Genomic DNA, 17,986 nt, shown 5'->3' with positions numbered 1-17,986 from the left:
AAAAATACTTGACTGAGGTTCTGCCCCCCATTGACATAAATCCTGGCTACACCCATGCTTTGAAGGGTGGGGAACCCATAGCCCTTGAAATGTTATTGGACGCCCTTGTAAAAAAAATTTTTAAAAATTAAAAAGGGGCGGAAATGGGGTAGGTGTCTAGGGGAAAATACTTTGGCAATCCCACCTACCATTGAACCCAATGTGTTTTGACTACACACAGTTTGGGCTTTAGGCTCGATTCTCAGAATGTAACCCCTGTGTGGGCTTGCTGTACATATTTTTATTCCCCCCGGCTTTATAGATGGTTCAACTTGATGGTTCTGGAATTTCAAAAATTTATGATCTACTTTTGCTGTTAGTATATTTTATTAATTAATGTTATTCTCTACTGCCTAACATTTACGCTAGTTTTATATTTTTTATTGTTTTGGAGTATATTTTAACATTTTTTGATGTAAGCCACCCAGAGAACCAGTATGGTCGATTATGGGATGATGGGTCCAACAACATCTGGAGGATGTCATACTGGCTACACCTCAAGGTATGTAAAAGCAAGAGAGAACCTCTGCGAACACTGCTATCTTCAAAGAGCAAACTTTTTTTATTTAAAAAAATGTCCCAGGGCACAAGCCACTGGCCAGTTCTTCTCCACAAGCCTGACTACAATAGACAGGAACTGCAGAAGAACAACACCCTGGCTCTTGCACAGTTCTCATTCATTCCAGTGAGGCGCATGCCCCTAATCTTCATGTGTGGCATAAAGAAAACTTTCCATTGATTTTTGGAATACCTGAAAGGACTCTATACTGAGAAATGCATTCTTGTCTAGAGGAATATGGTTGAGGGAAAGGCAATTAAGAGATTCCCCACCCCCACCCTTGCATTTCCCTTCAGTGAACATCTTTATCTGGGTACCTGGAGCTTCATTAAGAGCCTTTTTAGGTTAGAAAAAAATCAATATTAACCGGGTTGAGTTTATGCTTTTATGATGAACTAGTTCCTGTCAGGAAGGAAGCAAAAGTCCCTTACTCTGCCTGAATATTTGAAAGCCTGTAGGAAGAAACCAAAAATCCCGCTTCTAACTAATGAACCCTCAAGTATCTCATTGGAAATAAAAGCTGATGATCCAGACTCCATCTGCCTTCATGCTCCATGGTGTCAGTATCTCCAGATTTTCAGAGACTAATTTAACAATAATGCACATTCCCAAAACAGATTTGCAGAAGTGTTATTGATACTGCAGCTTAACACTCCTTACTGCAGCCGTTCCCCTGAATTATTGGCTATCGAGAAGAAATGCAGCTGCACTTGTAAACCTTTTTCACACATAAAAATGATATCACGGCCTCCCATTTTGCAGGGCTGTAGTTAAAGGCTCTGTCAACATTGCCATTATAAATTACATCCCTTTTTGAACACATTTATGAACTAGAAAAACGCACACCGTTTCTCAGTGAGAATGGCTTGTAGGCCTCATCGGTTCCTAAATACCCATTTGAATGTGTGCTGTTAGGTAGCTTTCAGCACCAATAAGTGCAAATCTTGGAGCCAATTTGAATGTTATGGGGCAGCTCCAGCCAGGGCTTAGCCAGCACTTCTTAGGCCAAGAACCTGCTCTTCAATGAAATGACTTATCCCTAGAAATAAATGAAGTAGTAACAGTAAGAGTGCCTCTGAGCAAATGCGAAGTGCACTGGTGTACCCCTCCCCACAAAGGTAACCACCACCAGCTTATAAGCATCTGGAATGAGAGTGAAAGGCTTCAATAACAGAAAGCTCAGCTTCTAAGACAGGATTGAGGACATAGCTTCCCCCCTGCCGCCCCCCCCAAACCTCACAGTTCAGAGCTAATATTAGCATGTAAAAAAATGCTCAAATCTGCAAATATCTAATAAAAATGTTACTAATTACCTTCACAAAGCTACAGTGAACTTTTAAATAACAGGACCGTTTAACTCACAACACCATCTGGATGCAGGATTACAGCAGAGGTTTGGAACCTAAAGTATGCAACCCTCCAGATCAAGTACCTTTGGATAGGCCACCTCACAACACACATAATTTTCCTGCTCCCAACTTTTAGTCCAGTCCTTAGATCCAATTCTTTGGGCTACACAAACCAAGAAAGTGGGATCCTCAAATGCACTTGTAGGGCCTGACTCAAAAGATTTTTCCTGAAGCGATGGTCAAGCTGATGTGTCTACAAAAACTACAGAGCTTGCTAGTGGAGTATCTGGGTTACTGGTTAGGGCACACCCCCACCAGGACCACTGCCGCTAGATTCAACAGTTTGAAAGGGCTTTACCAACGATGCCTGGAATAAACCTTAGGATGGCTTAGCCAAAATTAAAAAACACAAATTTCAAAACAAACCAACACAGGCTACCACTAAATTCCAGCACAACACTGATTGTGGTTTTGTCTGCAGAAAGCAACATAGGGCAGGATAGCTGACAACAAACGTCAACTCAGACTGGGTTATCCAAAGGTCCCTTTTGGCCTTAGATTCAGTGATACAGATAAAAATGGCGTCTCAGAGCTAATTTTGTTCATTAAGGTACTCCAGTTTGCTAATCAAACAAAGTGAAAAGCAAATTAACGGACTACTAAAATGCCACAGGGTATAATAGCATTGTCGCTGTGATAATCCCTATGAAAGAGATGTGTGTGTATGCAAAGCAGATGAAGCGATGACTTTTTATTGGAAGACAGTTTCTCTCTAAAGAGGTCTCCAACAAAGGAGCACTATCATGTCGACTTGTTCTGCTGCACTGTATGTTTTAAAAAATTGTGGAAAAGAAACAGTTGTTGCCAGGCAAGTACTAGAAGAGAAGGGTCTGATACACTATTCCAGAAGTGCACACAGTGCCTGTAGCCACTGATTTTGAGACTTTTGTCCCAATAGCACTCCCCAGCTCCCCCTCTATTCAAAGCTCTTTGCAGGACTGGGGTGAAAGCTGTTTAAAAGGGGCACCAACAAAACAAGTAAATGGTACACATGCTTATTGATAGCAATATTTCCATTGGCAGCCATAGCAACTGCTTCTAAAATATAGCTTAAACTGTGAGGAACATGATACAAAAGGAGGGCGTATGAGCATGCGTAGCATATCCTGAGTATGAGTCTGGCAAGCTGGAGGGAGAAATTGCTCAGTTCTCAGCCTTTCAGCCGGTGCTCTAGAAGAGCAAACTAGATGAACCAAGAAAGAGCTATCATACCTATTATCACCACACCTTCACAAGTGTCTTCTTTCTTTTCCCCCTTTGCAGAACCTCAAAGAAGAGTAGTCAATCTGAAACCCCTCTACCAATGGAAGACCCAGACAGCTCACAGTATTCACTTACACCCTCTCATGCTAGATTTGGTGGATGAGTGAATTGAACTGAAGCCAGTGGGGCCTAGTAAGAGAGCAGGGATAATGGGGTATGTGGCTCCTGCTAAAAGAAGCATCTCCCCAGTCCACAGATCCTTCCACACAGCTATACACAAAGCTCTCAAGGCCTGGATGGCACCACTAAGAAGGCCCTACTTTTAATGATACATGATAGAAAACCTAAAATTAGATTACGTGCTGCCTGCAGATTTCGGGATTTCAGGATTATTATTATTTATTGAATTTATATACTGCCCTATACCCAGAGGTCTCAGGGCAGTTCACAGAAAAGATCACAATATATAAAATCAAAACAATAACAATAACCCCATAACACTCCCCCAAAAGAGCCACATTTTAAAAGGGTATAGTAGGTCAGTCAGGTCATCCAGACTCCCAGCCTGATATCCCTGCTGTGCTCCATGCCCCTTCCATTTATTTGCACTCCTGTGTAGTTCATGGTTACCTTGGAAGAGAGTTAATGTATCACAATGCTCACTTCACTGTCTTACTTCAGTAAAAAGAATTCTAACAGTGTGTGTTTTAACCAGCATAATGCTGTTTTACTATTAAAAACACACACAATTCATTTACCCAGTGTTAATATCCAGGTGACTTACATTCCTGCAAATTTTGCTTTTCTAATGGTAAGATTATGTTGTTTTAATTCTCTAATTTTCAGGGCTGAGGGGCCTCTGCAAGACCTTAGGATGGCCTGGTTGCCATGCTATTTTATAGAATGCTGATCACGGTGCCTGGGAAGGAGAGGGGCAGCCCTGGTAAATATTCATGAGACAAAAGGGATCTCTACTGCTATTGGCAGGCAAACTGTCAAGTGGGGGACCCAACAATTCAGTTCTCTCTTGCTGAATACTGGTTTCCTTCCAAGTTGCAGGAGTCTAGTTTAGCCAGTAGGGAGGGCTGCAGTGTGCAACATTTTTTTTCTTGCCTGAAAAAGCAAGGCAAATCTTCTATCTTCTCAACAATAGGAGAATATTTAAAAAGAAGAGAACGAACATAAACAAGCACAAATCAATTTTTTAACCCTATTGCTGTTCCCTGACAAGCTTCCTGACATTCATAGAGGAGGCAGATGGCAGTAACCAAAACGACATAGGCAAGCAAACAGTGGCCAAGCATATTTCAAAAAGCAAACCTAGCCTTGGAAAGAGGAAATTCCAGCCCAAAGGAAGGAGAGAAGGGGGGTGGGATCTACTATTGTTAAAGAACAGCAAGCATAGACTTTAAGGAAACCAGGAAAAGGGCAACTAAAGTGCTTGTAAATAATGTTTGTTGGGGGGGGGGGTGCAACTGAAGGGAAATGGATAAAATGGATTAAAAGTCTGCATAAAAATTCTGCCCTCTTTCTGTTTGGTGGTCAAAATATAGACTGGATTGCTTTTAAAAAATAAATCTAAACTTAAAAGGCTACAATGAAGGAAATCAAGCCCTAGCCTAGACTGACTGTACTGTATCATGTGTTGAGAAGGCTATTATATGGGAATTTACATAGCATAAACAATACTTAAAAAGCACACACTGTCTTAACTCTGCAGGGATTAATCTATGACACCCCTTTGTACAGGCACCTAACTCTGTGGGTGAACCCTCCCTCTGCCTTATGTAAATTAGCATTCTCACCAGCAAAAAGATTCTTCTCACAGCACTTTGTGTGCACCTGTGTACTATTACAATGCTATTTAATATGCACTGGACACTCATTTTAAATCCAGGACACATTTGCAAAGTAGGTTTGCATTTTCCATTCTTGCCTTCTGTCACTTGTCAGTGGACGTGCTCCTTCCACAAGGTGTGTTTTCCCTACATCAGCCCTTGTTGCTGAAATGCTGCCTTACTTTTGCCCCTGACAAATTAAGACTCTGGTTTGTGGAAACTCATGCTACAACTTGTTAGTCTTTTAAGCAGCAAGGGGTAACCCGTGGCCCTCCAGATGCCACCTGGTTACACTTCCATAATCCCTAACCATGTTGGGTAGGTCTGATGGGTGTTGAAGTCCAACATCTGGAGGGCCACTGGTTCCCCATCCCAAATTTAAAAGGTACCACAGGGATGTGTTGTTTTTGTTGTAACAGACCAGCATAGCTGGTGGGGAGCAGCCTTTCCAAAATAGCTGCAGGTGTGTATTGGGCAATCTTTGAAATGAAGCAGGTGTAGTGTCACTTTATTCATAGGGGGACATAATCATCAAGCAAATCCTGTGAGGTGATGAACTGCTAATGTTATTTGGGGCAATTTGTGAAAAGGTATGAACATTTAAGCAGTGCAGGTTACAGAGTCTTGGAGGGAAGGGCAAGAGCAAGATGCTGGTAGTGCGGCCCCTCCTTGCCACTGTCCATTCGTTTACCTCTGGGTCTAATTTGCATCATGTTCCAGAGAGAGAAAGTATGCAAAGACTATTACTGCCCTTTCTCTCTTCTTTTCCTACTCATCCACTAAAAGAAGACGATGAACAGCAACAGAAAGTAACAGTGGCAGCAGGACCAGAAGGCGCCACAGACTGGTAACAGGGCCCCTACTGGGGCACAGGCCCCAAAAGGTGCCCGATGCTCACACACACACACACACACACACACCAGCCTTGCATTTAATATTCATTATTTTGTGAAGCTACAAATAGGGCAAGTTGGTTGAAAGTTCTTTTTTAAAAAAAAAAACCAAATTCTGTATTACTGCAAGAAAATGGTGGTCAGGCAAGAGGTAAACTCAACTGATCAGAACTAAGACAAGAGTCACCACTTATTTACTACTGCTCCAAATCATTTCACAATTTGGATGTTATGATTTGATTACACTGGTGTGGCTCTAATGGACAGGAAAGTCTCTCTCAGCCAGGTCCTACATCTTCTGAGGAAGGTGGCACACTTTCTGCAATCCTTGTTGGAAGTCCAGCAGAGCAAAACCGTAAGAGAAAATTCATGGGGGTGTAACCCACATCAAGGAAGATGCCTGTTTATGTATTCCTGGCTCCCTGTGTGCTAAACTTAGCTCTCAAGTGAAGGCGCTTTTATTAGAAACTATAACCACAGTTCTTCCTCACTTATCAACATTCAGATTATTTCCTCCTGTTAGGAAGCAAGCTGGCATAGCCTGCATTTTACCAGAAGTACATGAAAGTTTCTAGCCCTCATGGTGAAAAAGGAAACTTTTAATAGAATTTGAGCAGTGTCTGCTTAAAGCTCAGCACCAGCCTGATGGCTTTAGAAATCCCTAGACACTCTCATTGTGCTAATCCATGGCTCAGGTGACATTACATGGAGACAATATATCATGTACACAATTCCCAGAGGTGCCATTTCTTTACCTCTCTGTGGTTCATCATGAGCATAAAATAACGGTGGGGACATGTGCTCATTTAAGTATCCCTGGAGATTTCTTCAAACAGAAAGCAGTTGTACCACCCCCATTCTTTGCTGCAGATGCTTGGCTCCCAGAGATTCACAGAGAGGATGTGCCTCAGTTCAGAAGGCTCTCACAGCCCAAAGGTTCCTTAAAGCTCAGTCCTACAATTCTAGCATTTCATTAAATGACCAGAGCCATAAAACTCCAAAGAAAGCCTTAATTTTTTTACTTCTTCTCTAACTCCCCATTCTACTGCACATTTAGCATCTTTACTCTGATCCCAGGTAATTCCATGTTCTTTGTGAAGCTGACCAATATCCTCAACCTCCTCTTGAGAAGGAATCAGGAGAGGCAAACTAGCTAAAAGCTGAAAATGCATTTTAAACAATTGAAACTTAGGGTTTTATTAACACTCAGACATAGAACCTGTTTTAAATTAATATCATGGTTCAACTTTGAACGATTTAAGAACAAGCCTCAGTTACAACTCACGATTAGCAAAAAGAAATCTTAAATTGAGGCCTGGTTCTGAGAAGCAAAATGGCAATAAGCTCCTCTCCAGGATCAGATACACTCTCACTAAGTAAAAAAAAATAGTTTGTTGTATATAACAGGCCAATGACAACCAGGAACGGTCATTCATGTATTTGTGTATTTAGGTTGCTTTTACTCATTCTTTAATTCAATATACTTTTATTAACTGATGCTCAACTAAAAGCACTGAAGAAATTAATCAATAAAAAGTAGCAATAAATAAATCATCAGCCTCTCCTTCTATCCATGTTACCTCAATCTAGTAGAGATTATAATCTCTTTGGGCAGACACCACCAAACTTTAGTGAAATATGCCCAGTAGCTTGCACACAAACAGAGGCAGGTCATCACCTTCATGCCTTATGAGCACCGGTCAAAAACATTCAGCTGACTGCAAAATAGGAACAGAATGCATGATGGAAATTGCATGATTCAGCAGGAAATATATTGTGGTCTTAATGAAGGTCAGTAGTAAATAAAAAACAACCAAGGTTTAAATAAGAGTTAGAACTCATCTAGAGCAGTGTTTCTCAACTAGGGGCCATATGGCCCCCTACAAGCTCCCAGGATATTCCAAGGGGATCCACAGGTGAAAATAATGTAAATGGGGGGCCACGGCACGAGACTAGGGGTCCACAGAGGGAAGTGAGAAATGAAGGAAACAGAGAAGTGACTAAGAAAAAAGAAAATAGAGAAGTAGAGTGAACAGAGAAGTAACACTGCATTCCAGTGGATGGATCGCCACACATCACTTCCACTTCCTTCTCCCTCCTACTTCTACACTCCACTGCTGTGCGCACCAAGCTGTCCACGTCTCATTTGTCACAGGCAACGTACGCTGCTGCAGCAGTGTTAGTATGTGGGGTGTTGTTCTATTTACAAATAAAACATTTAAATAGCTACCTTTCTACTGGTGGGGGGGGGGCACAGGAAGGAAACAAGGTTGGAATAGGGCCACAGTCAGAAAAAGGTTGAGAAACTCTAGTCTAGACTATGGTGTTAAATTCAGGGTACAGCCCTTTAAGAACCTGCTCTATTTCCTTCTCACAGAAGTTATTAAACTGCACATTTTTAAACTCATCTGTTAACAGGCTAGCACTGTGTATTTGCATGTTGGCCATACTTCATAGCTAGTGTAGAAATTTAGGCTACTAGCCTCTTTGCAGGTAAGAAACGTTCCTCCCTTTGCAGCTTGCATAGAAAGCAAGTGAGCTGGTGGAAGACAACTAGGGCAATCTGACCCTCCTTACTCACCTGCATGGAATTTGTAGGTTACAAATTGTTCAACACAGAGATGATGTTGGATTTAAGAAGAGCCTGCTGGTCCAGGCCAATGGCCAGCATACTGTTCTCACATTGGCCAACCAGATGTCAATGAGAAGCAGCACCAGAATGAAACAGCACTTCCCCCTCCTAAGGTTTCCAGCAACTGGTAAAACACTGCCAAGGAAATTCCTTGTTTCCCTGAACAAGGTTAGTAAATATTTGGTCCTCCCTTATCCAGCAGCATAATTTGCTCAACAAAGGTGTTTAGCAGAATGAATCCCAGACATTCCCCAAGGACTTCTCTGTCTCACTTTCTCTCTGCCTTACTGGAAACTCTGCTCCTCTTCTCATCTCAGGCTACTATGCTAACCACATCAGCAGAGCTTTCTTAATGGCGTCAGGGTAGATTGCTGTGTCTAAGCACTTGGCCCCAAAGAAGAAGCTTTTCCAGCTCTATAATATTGTTTATGAAGTGTGGTGACCATAACTGTACACAGTATTCCAGACGCAGTCAGGAAAGGGGAACAAAGGGGAAATACAAGCCCTAGGACAGGGGGAAAGTTGAAGGAACTCAGTACATTTAATCTGAAGCATAGAAGAGTGAGTAGGGACACCTTAAGGTAAAGGGACCCCTGACCATTAGGTCCAGTCGTGACCGACTCTGGGGTTGCAGCACTCATCTCGCTTTATTGGCTGAGGGAGCCGGCATACAGCTTCCGGGTCATGTGGCCAGCATGACTAAGCCGCTTCTGGCGAACCAGGGCAGCGAACAGAAACGCCGTTTACCTTCCCGCCAGAGCAGTACCTATTTATCTACTTGCACTTTGACGTGCTTTCGAAGTGCTAGGTTGGCAGGAGCAAGGACCGAGCAATGGGAGCTCACCTCGTCGCAGGGATTCAAACCGCCGACCTTCTGATCGGCAAGTCCTAGGCTCTGTGGTTTAACCCACAGCGCTACTCATGTCCCCAGGGACATCTTAGCACCCTTAAAAAACCCAAGGGGTTGTCACATAGATAAGGGCAAAGACTTCTTTTCTGGTCCTTCAGAGGGTAGGACTAGATATAATAGGATTAATATACTGGAAGGCAGATTTCAGTTTGAGCATTAGGCAAAAATCATTAACACTAACAGCAATTCAGCACTGGAACCAGTTACCTAGCATGGGTTCCCCTCAAGCAGTGTCTGGAAAACCATCTGTAAGGGATGCTTTAGCTCTGGTTTTACTTCATCGAGCAGGGAGTTGGAGTAGATGGCTTACAAGACTCCTTTGAACCCTATGACTGAGTTGCTGGGATTCAAACTTTTGTTTCCTAAAATCACATTCTAGTTCCAGGAAGCCCTACTCACTAAACCCAGGAATAGAAGGCAAGCTGCAGTTATTTCCTGGGAGAAAAGGCACTTTGCACTTGCTCAGAAGCATGCATCTTCATTCTTTCTATTCTAAAAGCAAATCTGAGTCTGAATCCTGGCTGGAATTAAGCCCCTCTATAACATCACCATTAATTCTAAAGAGAAAGAGAGAGATCCAAGTTCTGTTACCTGCACTTCAACAGCAAGAGGAACCCCAAGCACTCAGCAGAATATATATTTTAACAACGAGGCATAAATATTGACAATCTGGTGCTTTACCCCAGGCAGCTTAAGTCACATCATAAATCCAAGGCAGGCCAGAGTTTCTGATTTTTGCTTACAACTTATGCAAGAACCCCTCAGAACATCAAGAGAGCAAGGACATTTGAGTAAACAGAACTTAGCCAAAAAATCTAGGCACACTCCATTAATTCAAGAACACTCCTCTTTGGCTTCAAAGAGGACTAATTCACTTCTAACAGCAAAATCTTGCATTCTTGGTTGCTGCTTTAACGATTTGCCACTTATCCTTGTCATAACTACATGGACAAGAATACCAACAGCAAAACAGTTATAGCAGAAGTAAAGTATTTGGGTGTGTATATATAGAAAAGCCAGCAGATAAAGCACCTTCACCTCTATAGCAATTCAATTCAGTAGGTGTAGAGCTTGATTAAAAAAAAGATTCCTAGCTTTAAAATCCAGCACAAGAAACCTTATCCTTCTGCCCCACATCCAAATCTCTTCAAGTTCTGTATAAAGCAGGGGCAAACAGACTTCGGGGTTATGGGATCTACAAACTGAGTAGGTCAGGTACAAAAGAATGGTGGGGAACACAGGGGACAGATATGCACAAAAATTAATTTATGTTCAGCACCAAAACTGAGCTCCTAGTTATTCTACAAGAAAATTCACTTCACACCTCCCACCCAATTAAATAAGATGCAAGGGGGATAGAATCTCTAGTTGTTTCTCCTGTTAGACATTTAAGACTCGAAAACCCTTGTTGATCTACTGCAAAGCATCCAGAGATCCAATGCCCAAAGTGGGAGGGAAAATGAAGAGGGGATTGTTAGGCCAACAATATCCACCTGAAAAGTGGGGTGGCACTTTGAGCACTAAGTAGATCCCAATCTACCTTCTGTCACTAGTTGCACTAAAGTACAAACGTAAGTTACCACTGTGTGGCTGTAGCATGACTTAAAAGGGCAGCTCCACACTTAGTGCAGTACATTTCCCTGCTTTCTGGTCCGGAAACCAATTCTCTCTCTTTCTCCTTATACACACACTTGTACATAGTCAAGGAATGGAAATATCAGTCAAAATTTAAGAGCAAGTTGGATGTTGCTCTGTATGATTGAGCTGCTAGGGGAAGCAATTCTCCCCCTCCCAAGTAACTTCAATTATGGCGGCAAGACTGTTGTATTAAGTGTGGATCAGACATTATGGACTCCTGTCAGATGACAACCAACATCCCTACTAGGAATGTCAAACACCCTTATTCTTCCTCCCTGCACCATTGTAACAGAGTGACCAGGAGTGTGAACTGAGAAGCCCCTACTACAAGCCTCACTTATGCCACAAACACATCTTACCTAGGCATCTTTACAGTGCAATCCTATACATATCTCCTCAGAAGAAAGCCTCATTGAGTTCAACAGCACTTACTCCTCAGAAAGTTTGTACTGTACTATAGGATTGTAGCCTAAAAGAAAGCTATCTTTCTCCCAGCCTCAGCTCTCTATTTTAATATGTATATAATCATGACAATGACCACTGAGATAACATATGTGAAGCACTCTGAATACATGAAGTATGCTATATAAGAACAGCCAGAAGTGTTATTTTATACTGTATGCCCTATTTCTTAATTGATCCCCCTTCTTCTTTTTTCTTCTTAATAATAATAATAAATTTTTATTTATATCCCGCCCTCCCCAGCCAAAGCAGGGCTCAGAGCGGCTAACAACAGTAAAAGTAACACAGTTTACATAAAATCACAATCAATTAATTGAAATACATTCTAAAATCAATTCAGAATCAAATTAATGGCACCCATTGGGCTAGAGTTCTATTAGGATTACCAAAGGACAGGGTCAGACTGTGCCTTGGCCAAAGGCCTGGTAGAACACATGTCTTGCAGACCCTTCTTCTTCTTCTTCTTCTTCTTCTTCTTCTTCTTCTTCTTCTTGGAAAGCTAGTAGGGAAAATGATTCTGAACAACTGCTAACCACACATTTCCAGAAGCACAAGTTAAAGCTCGAAGGAAGTACTGTTGAGATGGAGACTATCAACAAGAAAGGAAATGTGGAAAGCAGAAGCCTACGGGGCACAATATTCTTGGAATATACATTACACACAGCTATCTCTATCTATACACAGAATTCTTTCTTTCTCCATTTGGATCCAGGCTAAGTTGTCCAACCTTAGGTCTCATTGAAGCTGATGGAATCAAGTTAGTTGTGACTAACTTTTCATATATATTTCAATAGGGCCTAAGCACACTTAACATTATCGAGAACCATCCTATTACATACATAAACACACACCTTAGCCTTGAAAATAGAAAGCAAGCTTAGAAGCCATTCTAACGGCTGTGGTTTGCATTCCCTATTAGATCAGACCTGTCAAAGCAGGCAGCTCAACAATAAATTCAGCATATTAAAATAGATATGTCAAATACAATCCAAATGCATTACACACAAAAACGAGCTGATGTGAAAAGCCCTAATACAGACCTATGACTGCTTAACAAATGAACACAAATAGTGAAAGTTTATTTTTAAAAAAAATATAGATGTAAACATTTCTTGGAGGAAGAAAAATCTAATTTTTATGCCTTTTATGTGTTCCAATCAGGGTTTTTTTTTAATTCCGAACACAGCTGTCTGCTTTACCGTCTCTCCAATGACGCCAGATGCCCGGTTCATCAAGGAAATGCAGGAAAACAATGATTTGAAAGCAATTAGAAGCACCGAGACTCATATTAAAATGTGATAACACCATCCTAGTGGGAATTCTAGGCACCACTGCATTTCTGACATTTCTGTGTTGCCAGCAACGAGCATGTGTTGGAAGTAGAGCTCTGCCCCCCTCCACTCCATGACAGTAAATGCAGGGGGGTGAGTGGCTATCATGATGGAATTTTATTTCTTAAGACAATGAAAGGAATTAAGCTAATATGGATTATTTTGCTGACTGTTCTATCTTCTCTATACACCCCTTCTCTACCTTAGTGGGGTTTTTTAAAGCACTGCTGTTCAGATAATTACTATCAACATGTGCAAATGTGTACAAAAATCCATTCTGCATGGTCAGGGGGACCACCACCACATCCATCATGACCCAACCCATGTCACAGGACATACCCTGAATCTGGTCTTTGCAAGAGAGTTAGGCAGGGATCTGTTGGTATTAGGGTTTGTGGTGAACCCACTGTCATAGATGGATCATTTTTTGGCAAGATTTGGATTTGTGGCATCAGGGGTGCAGGACCCATTAAGGTGTTTAGAGACTTTATAAAATCAAAGAAATTCTTCAAGGCTCTGACATGATCAGAGCTCCTGTTGAGACCCTGGTCTCACTATGGAACGGAGAGAGACAGAAAGGGAAGGGACCTCCATACAAATATTCCCAGGTGCCCTCTTCAAAGTTGTGGAGCCTTGAAATTTCCTTATTATTCCAGGGAGCTACAGGTGATAAAACAAGAAGGATGCTGGCTGAATCACAAGTGGTGTACCATCCTGAGACATATCTCACCGAACACAGGTACAAGCACATTGTTGGGCCTACCATGTGACCATGATGGTGGTGAAGAGGACCTATTTCTCTGCCACCAGTACATCCTCTAGTACCTATCCAGCAGAGCTTTTCCATTTGGCAAAGGGTTTCTACCCAGATGGAGGAGATGATGGTACCATCAGAGGCCTGCTGTGGCAGATTAGTGAAGCACTTTGAGGATAAAATCACTTGGATCCGTCCAAAATTAGCACTAGTCCTATGTAAGTGTCCAGCACACCATCTGCTCATTTTTTACTGGATCAGTTTCAATTAGTATGACCTGAACATGTGAGAAAGCTATTGGAAGGAATTCAGTCTACCACATGCCTTCTCGACCCTTGCCCTTATCTGCTAATAAAAGCTTCCAAAGGGGATTGAGTGGGTGGGTCCAGGGAGTGATAAATGCCTCACTGCAGGAGGATTAATGCTGCTACAATAAATGCTGGTGACCACTGGTATCAGCAGTGGTATACCACTTTCTTAAGAGGACCAGCCTGGACCAGAAAGTGTTAGACAACCTTTGCCCAATCACCAATATCCCCTTTTTTGCATGGAAATCAAGAAGGCAGTGATGATGCAACTTCAGGCATACTTGGAGGAAGGAGATTGTCTAGACCCATTCCAATCCAACTAAGACTGGGATTTGGCAGGAAAAACTGCCTTAGTTGTCTTGATTTGATCTTTGTCAGAAGTGGGATATTGGAGTGCTGATGCTTTGACTTCTAAGTGGCTTTTGATGCCACTGACCATGGCATCCTCCTGGAATGCCTATATGGATTGCGGGCTGCAAACAGACATCTTAAAGTATTTTTGTTCCTATGTATGGGGTGATTTCAGAGAGGAGCAATAGAAGACCTCTCCATGGGAATTCACCTGAAGGGTTCCCACAGGGTTTATCCTGTCTCCCATTCTATTTAACATCTATTTGAAGCTGTTGGGAGCGGCCATCAGTGGATTTGGAGCAAAGTGTTATTAATATGTTGGTCACACCCAATATCTCTCTGTACCATCTGAATCAGGAGAGGCAGCACAGATACTGACCCAGTCTGAAGGTGGTGATCGGCTGGATGTGGGCCAATAAATTGAAACTAATTCCAGACAAGATGGAGGCGCTATGGGCAGGGACAGTTTCCATGTCTGGAATTTCATAGGGTGTCCTGTTCTAGGCAGAGTTGCAGTCCCACTGAAAGAACAGGTTTGTTGCTTGGGCTCCAGAAGCCATATTGCCACTTGAAATCAGGTCGCTTCAGTGCTAAGAGTACCTATTCCCAGCTCTAACTGGTTCACTAGCTACAGTCTTTTTTACATCTCAGAGCTTAAGACAGCTGTCTTCCTTCTTGGTCTTTTGGTCAGATCAGAGAAGCCCTGATCATTAGGGGAGGAATAAAATCAACCCAATACCCTTACACTCATCCTTTGTCTTACTCAAGACTCCTAAACAAACAAACAAACAAACAAACAAACAAACAAACAAACCTCAAGCATTACTCCTCATATATTTCCCATGTGGAAGTGTGGACTTCTGTAAAAGGGTGTATGCATCTTTGTACCATCTCTATATTTCTTTTTGTCATGGCAAAACTGTTGCTCTTTGGGCTACAGACATCTACGTTGCACAAAAATAGCCCTCCTCATGAAAAACTGAAAACATCATTGGCCCATGTTAGCATCAAAGCACTCTGTCCAGGCTCTAGTCTACATAATGTGGTTAGCACCCTCTCTTTGGATGCTAGTGAATAATCCAGTAGCAGTTACCCAGATCACCTCACACAGCTGGTGGACCCTGTTACTATGTGACTGCAATATCCTTTCCTTCTACAGATTCCTCAAGCAAAGAATTATGCTGAAGCACTCATGACCATCTGAAACTATGCAGGTGGGGCCTGCATCAATCTAAATCCATTTGGTTTCCTCAAATACAGAAGGGTGGGAAATGTGAAAGTTTTGTGTACATGTATACAAAGGACTTATGTGCAACCTCTAAAGTGTTGCAAGAACGCCAGGCTTCTTCTTCTTCTTTAAGCTACTACTCTCATGGCTGAACACTGAAAAAATGATGCTAAAAATGATTAATGAAAAAAAGCAAGTAAAACAAAAAGCCCTTAATCAATTGGTTTTCCTACAGAAATTCAGCAAAATGTTTTCCAGTAATGAACCTGTTTTTCTACAACGGACAATAATTCTGTTTTAAGGACTTTAAAGAACGTAAAGCAACCTGTCCACAGCAATATGAATATACCTACAAAAGGTACCATGAGAATGTCAACTTTCAATGAAAGAAAAAGAAAGCGTCCAGATTCATGAAGGCCAGTGGGTGGAAGGAGTCACCTTTGAAGAATGTGTAGTTGTACACTACTCAAGTGACCCTCCACAATATGATATGCTATGCATTAAACTTAAACATTAAACTTGGGGGAAGGTTGGAGCAAACATTCCTTATGCAAATTTCCTCAAATTAACATTTCTTAAATTCACAATTACAGAATATTTCAGCGTGAAAGGCTCTAGGAAGGAAAAAAAAGTTATTTTAAAAGTACTGAATTTGTCGATTTGATACCAGCAATTATTATGTCATGATTATGATTTTGAAGTACCCCACAAAGTCAAAAGCAACATTTGGACATTTCTTAAATTAAAAACAAACTGAATCTTGACTTTTTAAAATCAAAGTTGCATAAAGTTTTGGTTTAGCTTTAGCATGTGTCATTACTGTAGTCTTGGCATATGGTTCACTAGTCTACACTATTGGTACAATCCTCTTTTCTGATCAAAATTTTAAAGCTACACTTACCACCAGGCAGGAATCCCAAATGATACCTGAAAGAGTAACAGACAAAGATATCAGTATTAATTTCCTCTTCTCCATCTGTGAACTAGTCTTTGAAAGGTTATAGATGGCTAGGGACACCACAGAAGCAGCAGGGGACATCAAAACTCATCAATACTCTAAGCAATATCTCTTCTTTCTTGGGCTGCCCTGTTATTTTAGCAGTGTTCAAAAATTAAATGCTTTTTAAATACTATTTTGCATGCATTTACAGAGAACCTCATCTTACTTTCTCTTTCTGCTATTTTATTGTAACAAATCCATGGCTAATATGTAGGGTGGACCCAGGAGCACCCACTTCAGAGAAGTCAAAATCCCCAGAGTTCCATCTTTTTTTAAAAAAAACAATAGGGTAGACTCATGGCTACCCCCACCTTAATAAGTCATATATAACCTCCAGATTTCCAGCCTTCATAAAAAGCAAGATGTGCAGCCACTAGTCTAAATTGTTTTGCAAGAAACTAGGCTGTTCCTACTTTTAGTAATTTTAGCTAATGAATGAAGTCTTAGCAATGACTGGCCTTCAGGAAAGAAGATAGACAAGATAGAGAAACAGAAGACTAATATGAAAGACTCATTGTCTTGAACCTTTTTTAGTTCATAACCATTTTAAAAATTACTCTGTTAATGCCAATGCATATCATCATTATTAAACCCATATTGCAGGAGTTGGAGCTGTGACTGTGAGTGTGGCTTATGTAACTTATGCCAGCCATTCAAAGCAGCCCAGTATTATTATACCCATTATGCTGATGGGAGTTAGACCTCTGTATGACAATCCTGATGTTGTCCTCTGCTGTTATACTGGTTTGTGTTGTCCTAGTATGTTGGTGTTTTTAATGCAAATTTTGTTTTTAAGGAACTGCAATGAGTGAGGGCTGTGAAGTTGACTGCAGCAGTAATGCAATTAAGATCTGAAAGAGGTGAAGGGAGTCAGGGAAAGAATTGAAGAATTTTACTGGTGTGTTGAAAGACACTCCTTGGATGTTAGGCCCACCCGTAGATGGAGAGCAGATCTATCCACTGAGAAACAATGGAGTAGTCCTGGAATACAAGTTTCTCATGCCAGGCTTACCTAGGACTCACCATTGTTCAGTCACCGGAATGGCTACAAATGGTAGCTGTGTTCTCTGATGCTGGTTATTTGAAGAATTTACTTTGGCCCATTCACACCCCAGAAAAATTCCTGCAGATACCCTTGGGGGACCAAAACCTCCTCAGCCAAACTGAGAAACATGTTTTTTCCTGTATAGGTTTTCAAACATAATTTATTTCCAAATTCTGGCATCTCTCTGTCCATGTGTTCTTACAAAGTGAAAATTTTCCTGGTGACTGTAAGAACTATTATTATTTGTAATTATAGCCCACACTTTACCAAATTGTTCCAGGGTGGGTAACAAAAATGCCACAATTAAAACAAGTACAATTTACAATAAAACCATGAAATAAAACCACAAAACAATCAATGACAAAAATAGCATCCCAGAACAGCAG

General features: G+C 41.4%; 1 protein-coding gene across 8 annotated transcripts in view; it reads right to left on the bottom strand.

The window, feature by feature from the left end:
- Positions 1-17,986, bottom strand: part of SKAP1 (src kinase associated phosphoprotein 1) — a 350,548-nt gene that overhangs the window by 295,641 nt on the left and 36,921 nt on the right. For all 8 annotated transcript variants that reach the window (XM_079949862.1, XM_079949868.1, XM_079949869.1 and 5 more), the window contains one exon: positions 16,457-16,482. In XM_079949862.1, coding sequence (XP_079805988.1) covers positions 16,457-16,482 — 26 coding nt within the window. The remainder of the gene's footprint in view (positions 1-16,456; positions 16,483-17,986) is intronic.

Source organism: Podarcis cretensis (genome assembly GCF_951804945.1).
Source record: "Podarcis cretensis genome assembly, chromosome: 13".
NCBI lineage: Eukaryota > Metazoa > Chordata > Lepidosauria > Squamata > Lacertidae > Podarcis > Podarcis cretensis.
The sequence above is the reverse complement of the archived record's forward strand: the minus strand, read 5'-3'. Positions and strand labels throughout refer to the sequence as shown.